The sequence below is a fragment of the Notolabrus celidotus genome, chromosome 1 (assembly GCF_009762535.1).
Source record: "Notolabrus celidotus isolate fNotCel1 chromosome 1, fNotCel1.pri, whole genome shotgun sequence".
Lineage (NCBI taxonomy): Eukaryota > Metazoa > Chordata > Actinopteri > Labriformes > Labridae > Notolabrus > Notolabrus celidotus.
The window spans coordinates 22648438-22662233 of record NC_048272.1 but is presented as its reverse complement, the minus strand read 5'-3'; the positions used below and the strand labels follow the sequence as shown (position 1 = coordinate 22662233).

Here is a 13796-nt window from a genome sequence, read left to right as displayed (position 1 = left end):
TTCCATGTGGACCTGTTGCGGAGTGACACAATAGGTATTCTGGGTAAGTGGTTTTGTTTTAAAGCTGGCGTGTGGAAGCATTTCAGTTTCCCCTTGTGAAGGAATGAGAAAGAAGAAAAGGTGACAGTCAAACAAAAAACACTTTGCAGACAATGCCAGACCTAGACACCGGGGATTCTGGGTAACACAAGAAGCCACTTGGCAAATCATCACCGGATGGGGCATGATTTCCAACTGATCGAAGAGTTAAAATGAATATTATTTCATTTTTAAAGCACAATTTCTCTTCTTTGAAGTTTACTGTGAGGATTTTTATTACTATTATTGTTGTTATTATTATTATCCTAATTACTATTTATATGTATTATTGTTATTATCATTATTATTTATTTTTTTTGTTAATCATTATAATCTTAATATTATTATTATGTTGTATGTTTGTATTTACTTATTTTTAATTGTGTACTATCTATTTATTTTCATTTATATTTACTTTCGGACTATGGACTAGGTGTTTTCAAAATTCTTGTTTGTTTTTTTTGTCTCTGAGTCTGATGGCTGCATTGTTGTTTTGTGATGTTGGCTGAGTCTAATAAAAATGTTCAAAAAATAAAAATAATTTAAAAAGTAACATTTTTCATAGTTTTCCTGGTGCCTGGTTGCAAGTCAGTATTGCCGCCAGCAGGTGGCTACAGAGCGTCTTAAAGCTGTTTGCTAACCGCATTAGCAAACAGGAGAAGAAGAATGCTAACTTCATTAAATAGCTAAAGTAGAGAGTTCATGATCAATGTCTCATTTATTATTTTCTCATATGTTAACACGGTTAAGCGATCTCAGAACGTTCGTTAGCCTTCAGCTGCAAATCATATTCAGTGACAGCGGACATAAATGATCGGATGAGAAGATCGGCTCAAATGACGATCACCAATCAATTAAAGAACGTCCTGATCGGCTGCAATCTGATAGTTGAGATCAAGATCGGGACATCCCTAGCGACGGTCGCTGGAAGTTAGTGGTGTCAGATTCAGAAACAGAGCTTCACTCCGGATGGGCAATGCTTTTTGAATATTTTCACTTCGTAAAAATTGAAGAGTTACTTTGAATATTTTCTCATTTTAAAAGTACAATTTTCATCGTTTTTACCGGTTGCCTGGTTGTAATTTGGTGTTCCCGCCAGCAGGTGGCTACAGAAAGTCTTAAAGCTGTTTGCTAACCACAAGTAACAGAATAAGAAGAATGCTAACTGCATTAAATATCAAAAGAAGAAGAAAACATCAGGCAATTTTCTCTGTTTCAGAATCTCACACTACTACACATGTATTTCTAGAGACTGAGCATGGCTGTAAAATGTAAACGTACACGCCACGCTGCGTCACAGAAACACCTACACAAAGGTTGAGGCAGAGGCTGACAGTGCCCGCTACTAGCAGCACCTTGTCCCCGTGCTGGTTCACGCTCGATGACGAATAATCGCCAAATAGATGCCGCTGATTATCGAATAGTATTTTGGTTTGAAACGCTCATCCCTGTTGAGAGCCATGTGACTCCAAAAGAAGCGATTACAGCCTCACTTCATCATCAGATCACAAGATGTGTCGCTGAATATGAAGCCAGAGAAGTTTTCTGTGGTCGACAGCAAAGGATTCAGAAGGTGAGTAAACACGTCGGAGCCAAAGTATAAATAAAGAGGAAGCATCATGTCTTTAACCCTGTGCAGGTAACTCTGACACAGGTGGAGCGGGTGCAGAGATATTTCATACAAACTCTCAAACTTGTGCAAGAGACACATTTTAACTAGTGTATGTAGACACCGGCGTAGTTAGACCAAGCAGGATGTACTGTACGCCGTGTGCTGAAACCAAAAGCTCTCCGTCATACTCTGCTTTTGACTCTTTCGTTCGTGCGGACGTTTGCCGGTGTAGGAACTAAAAGAGACATTCTGTGGCGACACATCACAGAAAACATCCTACATGCACCACAAACAGGAAGACACACGGTCAGAAGCTGCCTCATGTATAACCTGAACGCCTGCCTCAGTATTCGCTGTGACAGATGCCGAGCTGTGTGCATGTTTAGAGGCAGGTGTTACACACTGTCTGGAGAGCGGTCACTGTGGAATGTGCTCAGTGACATAATCAGGCAGAGTTTCTTAAGATAAGCCAGAAGACATGAGTTTTTTTATTTGTGTTAAGTGTTGTGGCATAGTTTGAGTTCAAAAGTATCCCATGTGCAGCTTTAATCTCTATGTTTTCAGATTGGTCATGACTCTATAACTGAGGCTGGCGACACACTCGATGTGTCACAGATTTAGGGCTCAGTTTGCCTCCTTCGCTGTGCCCTGATTCGTCCAAATGATCCTCAGGTGTGTGGTGTCTCTATTTTTATGCTCCAAGTCGTGTCAAAGCCTAAATACTGGGGATGTAAATTTCAAGTATTTTCCGTGATCAATCTTTGGAAATGATAATGATCAATTATTGATTAATCATTTAAAAAAACGTAAACATTTTCCATGTCAAAAACAATGCCGAATGCATTTTTCCCCTGAATCAACTTTTCCTTCACAACATAATGTATATAACTGACAATATTGAATATCTACGGATCGCATTGAGGTGGTTAAAATGTTAAATACGCTGAACAGCATTGTGAGGAGCAGGCTCATAATCTCCACGGACATGCAGTCATAAAAGTGAAGGCTCAGACTTCAACAAGGGAACTGAACAGAAACATATTTCAGACTCTCAGTGTCCAGTTTTCTGTCTACTCGTTCTTACTGAGAAAAATAAGCATGTGAACGCGGCCAGGTGTCAGCCGGGAGAGTAACCGGGTCATAATTAGTTCGGCGGTGGAGAAAAAAAGCACTCGTGGAGACCTGTCACTCAGCCGCAGCCCCCAGCTGAGCTCTCCACTCTGAGCAACACCTCCAGTCAGCTGATTCACATCGAAACATGCTTTAAACTTAAAACACCTCCCTGATAGCTTCGATACTCGATTATTTGTTGACATCCCTACTACATACCAAACATGTTTAGTATTTACGATTTCTGGTAGGACAACATCTGATGGAATACCTCCAGTTACCTATGAGAGGAGCGGACGGGGAACAGCTTGTGTCGTTATTTACCCAGATTGTTTTCCTTGTTTGTTGCTGCATGCTAGAACACCAGCTGACAACATCAATCACCCTCCATGTTTATCTTCTAAAGTCCCGTTTGATCACACAAGCTTCTCTGAGATCTTGTCTATGGAATTGTTACCACAAACGTTAACTGTGTGGTCTAGCTGTCTGCGATCTGTTACAGCACCGGATCTGATAAGTTTCTATTCTAGTCAATGTGTTAACTTTCACTAGATCCGCTCCGTTGCCTTCTGGCTGTGTCTCTGACTCCGACCGGCAGGTCTGAGCCCTCCGGATCAGAGACACAAGAATTTTATTTTTACCGGACGCCGGAGCACGACACATAAATCTCAACAGAGCAGATGGAGCGGTAAAGGGAGTCTGTCTCCAAAACGAAATGAAAACATCTGGTTAATTTTCAGAATAAAACACTCTGTGTTATCACCAGATCGTATTTCACTTAACTACAACTAGGGATGGGTACCGAATTCGGTACTTTTATAGGTACCGACCAAATTCCGTCGGTACTACCGAGTACAGACTCACGTAAAATCAAACTGTACCATGTTTCGGTACCTAAACACATCCCTGTGACTGTGAGGGAGTGGAAGAGGAGGCGATTGTCCATACTTTCGCCCTGTAATAAAGTTCCAGTCTGATCGGGTGGACGTCTCTGCTCTCTACTCTCTGCATCTGCTCAGGCGCACGCCAAACGGAGCCTGCAGCTGATGGGCGCGTGCACTCACTCACCGCGAGGCAGAACTACAGGAGGATAAATTTTATTTTATACAGTCTATGGCTGAGACTGACCCTCTCGCTCCGACTACCTGCCCTGTTTATAACAGTTTCTGTGTGCGTGAATGCCCAACAAGTAAGTTGTGTGTCCTGTTATTATAAAGAGACGGGAGAACTGACTTTTACACATCCGCAGGCATTCACGTGTGTTCATTGATAAACTCCCGAAAGAGCAATTAGAACCACGAGCACGTGTCGGCTAATATATCTAATCACCTATATAATCCTGTCTCTGTTCATTTCATGTTAAATTAAATAAATATGGTTAATTAAACACATTTTTTAAAAATTAATATTATTACCACATGAACACACAAAACTACCGAAAATTGGTACCGTTGAGTACCGGTACCGAATCCCAGGTACCGGGTATCGGTACCGTATCGGTTCAAATGTGAAAGGTACCCATCCCTAACTACAACACAAACCACCTCCAGGAGCCATGCCTGGAGTCAACAGGTCAGAGGTTTTCAGAGGACCAGAAAGACAACATGGATGAGGAGAGGAGGAGGAGAATCCTTGATTCAGTAATTACCGCGGGAAAACCTTGGTCACATGACTCTAGCTGTCCAGCGGTCCTTCTCCAGAGTCTGACTGGACTTGAAACATCTTGCTAGACCTCAACTTAGGCTGTAGGGGCTTAAATTATTTGGCACATGGGTTTAGCAGATCTATAAATGATTATTCAGTAATATGGAAAAAGTGATTATTAGACTTTAACCCGACAAAACCCTCTTGTGTTTGGCTCAATGGAGTATTGTACATTCATTCAAACACTGGTTAGGTCTCTGTTATGAGTGGACTTTGTCTGCCCTGTAAGCCTCTCAGTGTCCAGCCTTATTATATTGACTGTTAATAATTGATCAGCTATAAAAAGGACCAGTGCAGCGTTTTCCTGAGTCATAATCAAACCTGGTGATATTAAAAAGCAGCGGTGTCACAATAAACAGCTTCATCTGCAGGACCAATAAATCTGTGCACGTCGGTGTGTGGAAGCTGGTCAGTGCGTGTGCGTGCTTTTATCCCTGGAGAGAGGAAAGGATGACGCTACTGGTGTCATTATAAATAGCTCATGCCGCGGACACACACACACACACACACACACACACACACACACACACACACACACACACACACACACACATACACATACACATACACACACACACGCTATTTCAAAGTCTCTGCATGCCACATAGCTGGGTAATCCCGTGGCTGTCTCAGCCTGTTCAACCTGTTCAACAGAGACACTGAAAGCGCACAATAACAGATGCCACCGTGCACAGATTTGATCCAGATCTCAGGTCTGTGGGTTTTAAAGAAATTACAGAGATTAAGTCCGACTGTTCAAAGACTGACCTACAGACGCTCCTTAATGGATAGATCTGCATTTAAGGTTAAATACCTTTTAGAGGAATTATCTCTGAGGCTGATTTTCTAAATTTTAACTCAGCAAACAGCAGTCTAATGTCATCGAATCATCCAAAATATGTCAGGAGAATCGTTCAGATACGAATAAAAGGTGTAAATATGCCATCTTTTAAATGCTCTGCAGCTTTCCTTTGTGTGAAATGTTTTGGTTTTCTTGTTCTAGCTGGCTGATTTGTCAGACAGCAGCAAGGACGAGCAGGGTGGGCTTCAGGTTAGTGTTCCCAAACATGACCGCTTTGTTTTGCAGCTCTGGTATGTGACATTAAATGAGACAGATAAAGATAACATACCGGGACATGAGGTAATGTTCTCAAAAGCTCATTCAAAGCACAACTTTTACTCTATCATTAGCTTTACAGGCGGCTCATCTTGGCCTTGAAATAAACTCACATTCATCCTGAGAAACATCCAAACCTTCACAGCTGTAGTTGGTGAAATAGCTGACAATGTTATAACTTAAATAAGCTCTTAAAGGCTCCATGTATTTTAGAGTAAAGAAAGCTTTGTCTTCCAGATCCGATATTCAGCGTTATGAGTCAGTAATTAAATAAACTGTTAAGGGTCTTAAAGCTATGTTTGTGGAGGGTTACACATAAATCTAGAATCAGATCCAGACTCTGCCTTTCTCCAGCTTTTCTGTCATAAAGATCAGCATCTGTGTCCTCCATAATCCCTGGAGTTTTGTTGACATTTCCTGTGCTCAATTGGGATTACCCTCCAAGTTCAAAGTCAGACGTCCCTTCAGGGAGCAAAATATATGCACAAACATGTTTGATGTGAACGCAACCATAAACAAACTGGATCAGAGCTGAAGAGAAAGTCCTGCTCAGAGGTGTTCTCATGTAAAACAGTGCATGTGTGAGTGTGTTTAAATATAGCGTGAGGGTTCAGCCCGTGCAGCATGTTCGCTGGAGGTGATCTGACACAAAGTTGTGAAGATTCACGACAAATCCAGAGGACGGTGAACCCTGAGGGGAAAACATCACAAAGCATTCGACTCAATCTCTTACCTTGCCGGTCTTGTGGTCGAACCAGACCAGAGCATGATTCCTGGACAGCACCTTGCAGTCAAAGGTGGCGTTGTTCTGTGCCGGTCGACACCGCGCCACCGACCTGCCGATCTTGACTGGCTCATCCAGGTATACATGTCGCTCCTGGAATGGGTGCGAGTTTGGTCGGCAGGCGAACACGGCCAGCGCTGAAGGCATTGATTTTGGCTTTAGAGTATTACTCCAACCGGACACGAGGGACAGGTTTTCTTGATCCAGAGTGGCAGTCTTCTGTTACAATCCCCAATGAATAATCAAAGATATCTTTGGCCTGAGTGTAGGCCCCGAAAAGTTAGTCCTCAAAGCTTCTAGGCACTAACTGATACACATTGTCCGCTGTACGGGCTGTTCCCCACTTTGATCCAACAAGACTCGTCTGTGTTTGAAAATAAAAACAAACCAACAGGTATAAAAAGACAAGACATTCCCTTCACTGACTATCTGCCAAAGCTACATAACGACTCACATCTGACAGCAGGCACTATGTACAGACCAGGGTGCCATGTGTCAAGACATGACTGAGTATAGCACTGACAGTCTGGCAAACAGCCTCCCACGTCCATCAAACTACTTCAGATCTGAAGCAGGAGAGGAAGCCGGTGAGGCTGATATTTAGTCTCCAAAGATAGCCACAGCTCAAGCCAATAATTGGTATTACTTATCGAATTAGTTAACCATCTAAGAACACATCTGATATCAATAGAGCAGTTAACTCAATTATAGCGCCCTTTCTGGTGGTGTGTGGTCTTAAACACCTACACCACAACTGGTTTACACTCCTTTGGCTTTCAGTAAGGTCTCACATGCAAATCATCTGTTATTATCATAATGTCATAATGTAATTGACAGTGTTGCCCTGATGCAGGGAACCTTTACAGTCACCACTCCCTCAACAGCTCACCTCTTACACCAGGAGCAGCCCTGAGTTGAAACAGACACAGTCAGTGATGTTTGCTGACTAAAGCTCCTTCTATTTGTCTATATTAGCTTGTGCAGAGGCTCCACAACACTGACCCGGGATGTAGAGGATTAGCATGTCTCGTCTGTGTAATTAAAATGCTAATTGGTTAGCTCGCCAATGCACATGCTAAGCTAACTGTCGGCTAACGGTTTCTGGCGCTGTACCAGCAAGCTAGGCTACGCTAGGCTAATGAGTGTTGACAAACTTCTCCTCCGGGTGTTTAAAGGTGTTCTCCACTCCCCTCTCAACCAGTTCGCTTACCCAGTGGAGGCGAAATGCCATCCCTGTCTCCTGAAGCTTATAAACCCGGTGAGCTAGCCCGTCTTTCTGCCTCTCCGGAGTCCTGCAGAGGAGCGTTAGCATGCACCGAGCAGCTACCGAGCAGCTAGCCGGAACTGACAGAAGCAGAAATCAGGGGAGTTTCTGCGGAGTCCTCACGCATCACACCAGCTCGGGTATCTCCCAGGAAAAATCTCGGTAGGAGCCACAAACTGCGCCGCTGTCGTCTATTTCAGTCCAGGTTTTGTTAGACGTGACACAGTGAGTTATACCCGCCGCCTGCCCTCAGGTTTATGGAAGGAATCCAGAAGAAGTTGTTCTCCTCCTCCGCAAGTCCCAGCCGCCATACTGCCATCAGGGGTGTATGGAGGCGGGGCCAGCAGTGGCTTAGGCCCCCGGATTCTGATTGGCCAGCCTAGAATAGTTTTTACTCTGATTGGCTACTTACCTTGTTAAGGGCGGGTCTTTGGTGGAAATCAACTATTTGAGATTTGTTTCAACAGGCTGCTGCTGGGAGCTTTCTTCGCATTGCAGCCTGTATTATACAGCCTATGATTGCAGAATCTACATTTTTTAATACTTTAAACCAGGGGTGTCAAACTAATTTCATACTCAACTCAACTCAACTCAACTCAACTCAACTCAACTTTATTTATATAGCACCTTTCATATAAAAAAACATGCAGCCCAAAGTAATTCACAAAATAAAAGAGAGACAGAAAACAACAGCAATGGTAAAATTATGAAAGGCATGATAATAAATAAATAATAATAAACAATACAGTAGAATTAATAAATAACTAATAGTAGAAAAAGTTAAAAAATAAGGTAGGGTTAACAAGATCAGATGAATACAAGAAATACAAAGATAATAAATAATTAAATAAGATAAATGAATGTTAAAGAAATGATTCAAATAATAATGATTAAAATACTTAAAATAATAATGCAAGTCCATGGCTAAAAATAAATTACTCCAAATTAAAATCTAGATTAAAAAGGTAAGTCTTAAGTTACTTGTAAAGACACCCAGAGAGCTTGCCGTTTTGATGTCCAGAGGCAGAGAGTTCCACAGCCCAAACTGATCTCAAGTGGGCCAGACCAGGACCATCAAAACATAATTACCTATAAAGAAGGACAACTCCAATTTTTCCCTTTCTCTTAGTGCAAAAAAGTACAAGTAAACCTACAAAAAAAACAGCTGTTGTATTTTCTCTCCATGATGAGTCTCACAGTGGGGCCAAGTATTGTATTATTTTAAGCTGGGGTTGGTAGTCAGATTTAGATAAACTTTTTGTTAAAAAAATATCTTTATGTCCGATGGCAATCAATATTTTATTTTTTTATGTAACCTTTATTTAACCAGGTAAGACATTAAGAACAAATTCTTATTTCCAGTGACGAACTGGCAAAAGGCACAGCCTTTCGAGGGGTAAAGGGTCAGGGATAACAGTAATGATAAAAACAACACAAAAGGTAAAAACCTAAAAGACAAGTTAAACATGACATGACAAATACATAATGTGTTCTTTAAAAGAGCGTGAAAAAAAGCAGCTATCTACAGCCGGAGTAAACCTGGGGAAACACCAACCAATCCCTGCCAACAGAAGCCAAATTATGAAACCAATCAAATCCTGTCCTTGTGTTCTGCCCATCTCCTGCGCGTACATTTCAAGTTTGTTTGTGTTTTTAACTTTCACTATAATAATGTTTTGGGGTTTTCTTACCACTGAGTGAGACATCAGTTGACATAGTGCAAAACACAAACCATGTGCTGAGGACCGGTTTTGAATCAGTCACCATCATACGATCTGGAATCAGCGGCACTCGTGCATGTGAGCTAATGACTACCAACCCTAGCTTTAATGCCTCCTCTGTACATTTTTCACTTTGGGAAGTCGTTCGCAGGCCGGATTGGAACCTTTGGCGGACTGGTTTTGGCCCCCGGGCCGTATGTTTGACACCCCTGCTTTACACTGTCACTTTAGACATCCTATTCTTTATGAGTCCGTAAATAATTTAGCTTACTGTATGAATTCACAAGCCTGTTAATGACAGATAAATGTGTTTTTGTCCCTACGATGGCAATAAAACATAACTTTTCATGTGTATGCATACGTATGCATGTGTGTGCATGTTTGTTTGTATGTATTTGTATTTACTTATTTTATTACTTTTCTTCATTTATTTTGTCATTTAAGATTATATTTCAACTCAAATTTTCTTCATGTGTTTTCTATAAACTTATTTATATTTTTAAAATTATCAATTTTATTTTATTTCACGTCTGAGCCCCTGTTCGATTGTATTTGTTTTGTCTTGTTGATACATTTAAAAAGTTACAAATAAAATATTTTTAAAAAAACCTAACTTTTCACGTTATTTTTGTCTGTGTTGTATTTTTTTATGATTTCAAACACATTTGCAAAAAGCAACTGCAGCAGCTTTTGTGTAAGCTCGATATTCACCTAGTTTTGCCTGCCATATATGTAACTTTAAAGAATCGATGTGATATGTGTACATCATTTATCGGGTTTTTCCAGTCAATGGTTCTCTCTGTGTGATCTGATTCACAGACCAGGACAGCAGGGTGGGGTGGAGAGGGGTTATATGAGATCAGATTCTGCTCGAGCCTCCACAAATGTCCCTGTTGTGTTCTGATGAGCCGACAGCTGAGACCAAATCAATGCAGGATGAGACAGAAGAACAGGGAAGGTAAAACACCACAGTACATCACTGCTGCTCATTTGATTTATTCACGTCAGCATTTAACACAAAACATGTATAATTCATAGCTGATGTGTTCAGTTACGTCCATGAAAATAAGTCTTCTACCTTTAATGCTGGTCCTGCTGCGTCTCAGGCTCACTGAGGCTTTTTATTTTTTGTCAAAAAGTTGATTTATAAAGCATATAACAAGGAAAGTCAAAGCAAGACAATTGACACAGTGCATCAAGTCTCCTGGTACATGTTTTTCTTTCTTCACTGATAAAACGAAAAAGCTGTCAAAACTCAAAATTTCAAGGCAACTATCTGAACTAGACAGGATCCCAGTGTGTCACACTGAGCCTATAAGATAAGATAAGATAAGATAAGATAAGATAAGATAAGATAAGATAAGATAAGATAAGATAAGATAAGATAAGATAAGATAGTCCTTTACTCGTCCTACAACGGGGAAATTCAAGTTTCACAGTAACAAAGTAGACAGTGCAAAAAAAGAAAAAATGCAAAGCGGATTCTTCACAGCGGATAAGTATCCTGACAGATTGATTTGGTTGATTTGAATCAATTTGTAAAGGTACAGTGTGTAGAAATGGGAATATTTAGCGCTATCTAGCGGTCAGATTCTAGATCATAACGCTCCCTTTCTCACCCCTCCTGTCGGTGAAGCTACGGTGGCCTTCGAGGACAAGAAGCTCCTGTGATGCATAAGTTTGATCCACTGTTGTTAAAGTTTTTACCATCAAAACATGGAGTAATTCAATCCTTTTAGCGCAGCCTCTCACTGAATACATAAACACTTATGTTACTGCCGTTCTGCAGAATTTTTCTTCCTCACATCCTCGTCGCTGAGTGTAGCTCACATTTTGATTTAATTACTTCTTAAATCATAGTCCGATGCTGAGTCTGAGTCAGGGACATTAAGTCTGCTTTATCTAAATCCTCTAATGGCTCGGTCACTGAGAGCAAACAGATGGATGAAACAGAGCGATGGCCTAAGATGTGACACAAATCCACCTTAATTAAGGCGAGTAGAGAGAAGACGAGGAACAATGCTTCCATTATCTGAGATTGCAAACTAGATTTGTTGACAGAGATACAGCTAATGTTTGCCAAATGACTGATGAAGCACAGAAATAGTGCAGACCAAAATAACCTGAATCATGTTAACACTTGGAGGAAATGTGGCTTATTGTTTTGGTGCAAAAAAAGAACAAACATAGAAATATAATCCAATCCACTTTATTTATACAGCACCTTTAAAAAAGCAATCAAGTTTACCAAAGTGCTGCAGAGTGCCGTAAAATAAGTTAAAACACACAGAAAATAAAATACTGTCAAAAATAAAATAAAATAAAAACAATAAAACAAATAAAACACTTTAAAAAAACTTTTAAAAAAAACTTAAAAAAACATAAATACACTGTGACAACAAGATGCTTTAAACAAAACCATCAGAAATAACTTACTATTTTTACATCATAGTTTTTTAATACATGTAACAGCAGTGAGGGGGTGTAAGTGCCAGATGACACGATTGCATATACGACGCATATAAGAGGTATCGTTTTCACCACAGGGGGCGTCAAAACCATCACAAACAGATAGTTCTTCACAATTCCCTTTTCGACCTGGTTTTAGTTCCGGGCTGGTGCTCCCACTGGTTCAGAGCTGGTTCAACTGGCGAACCAACTCCGCACCCGTTTGTTTTTTCCACCCGCTCGTGCCCGTGGAAGAGCCACGTCATGACATCACTTCAACATGGCCGCTTTTCCCAGCAGCACTGGGAAACTTTCCCTAACAATAACAACGATGGCAGACACGTTTGAACACAAAAAACTGTTTCTCAATTGAGTACTGGCTCCGAACCGGCCCTGAAACTGCCTCGGTTGAAAAGGGGTAACAGTAGCTTTACGATCTTTTCTGTTTTTCAAACTCCACAAAGAAAACTTTTATTTCAATCATACCTGAGATAAGACACGAGCTCAATCAAACACCCACATAATTGTTTATGAAAATATAAAGTCTTATTAACCAAATTTAAAAAATGCAGATATAGATCTACTAAACTAATGAAAATGTACAAACAAATATGTTATCTGTAAAATAAAAAAGATGAGTAATGATCTTTTTTTAAGGGGTGGTGTTATGCTTTTTCAATATTTTGTGAATGAATATGAAGTTAAAATGTTGGATTTGAATACGAAACGTGGGCAAAGTTTCAAATCGTGAGGTAAAGGTGTGATGGAGTAATTTATTTCCGATCCTTTCCTTTAAAGAGCATTACGAACAATATGAAACAGAAGTGTTCTGTTCTGTGTCACTGGAGATTTTTTTTGTCCCTTTCTAAACTTTCCTAGTCAGATTTGGGATCTAAAACAGACAACCAATTTATCGTTTTGAATAGAGAAACACAACTTTGTGGCAGCAGTGGAGGAGGCTTTTGAAAGCCATTCGGGAATGCTGGGGAGGCCTTAAAGAGACAGTAGCTGATATGAGGGTTTTCAAAGATGAGATGAGTAAAGACGTTCTTAGCTGTAAATTGTGAAAAGCTGCTACAGAGCCATCAGAGAGACAATATAATGAAGCCTGACAATGAGCGTTACACCTGCCTTTTAGGTATTTTGCGATAGGTTGGCCTTCATTTGGTAGGATCAAGTGGCAACCTCCGGTCTAAAAATATGAGTCCAATGCGGAAGTGCTAAAAACTGCAGTTCAGCAAGGATCCGCTTGAGGCTGGCTCCGGAAGTATCAGAAACCACATACACACCAATTCAAAAAAGCCGATCTTTACAGGAGAAATAAACATGTTTACTGCCTGGTACAAAAGACGAGTGTAGTCTGGATAGCTCATTTCTGGATCGGCACACACTGTGAGGGGGGCAAATTTTTTCATAACGGTGTAATTTCAAAGATATTTAGATTACAAGTCTTCCAATGTGAGGGACAGCTGACTTGATTGACAGGCGGGAACGCTGTAGCTGTTAGCTAGGAGGCTCAAACCCCGCGTCTTTACGCCACAATCGCTCAACAGCAGCAATATGGCTGCCGCCGAGGATTGGCCTCAAAACAGCTCTTCAGAAACAGATGGGTGACGTTACGGATACTACGTCCATACTTATACAGTCTAGTCAGACTGTTAGTGCTGTGACAGCTGGTCCCCTGCTCCCTCGCTCCTCTCTGTGGGAGGGATGGATAAAATACTGCAGGGACTGGGACCAGGATCTGTGACCAAGACCTGGGCCAGGTTACAGTGGACCTTCATGTCTATGATTCTGACTCTTAGAGGAAGAACGAGCAAACAGTGTGTAGCTGCTGATGTAGTTTTCTTCCTCCTCTGGTTGATCTTCAGAGACTGTGTTTGCTGCTCAGTCCTTGTCTCGTCTTTCACTCCGGTATATTTGGAACAGACTGATAATCAGCCTGATCCTGAACTGAT

General features: G+C 41.0%; 1 protein-coding gene across 1 annotated transcript in view; it reads right to left on the bottom strand.

Annotated features, from left to right (window-relative positions):
* slmapa (sarcolemma associated protein a) overlaps nucleotides 1–8028 on the bottom strand; it is an 86499-nt gene extending 78471 nt beyond the window's left edge. The window contains 1 exon segment of the mRNA XM_034695588.1: nucleotides 6355–8028. Within this exon segment, the coding sequence (XP_034551479.1) occupies nucleotides 6355–6552 (198 nt within the window). The 5' untranslated portion in view covers nucleotides 6553–8028.
* Between the last annotated feature and the right edge of the window lie 5768 nt (nucleotides 8029–13796).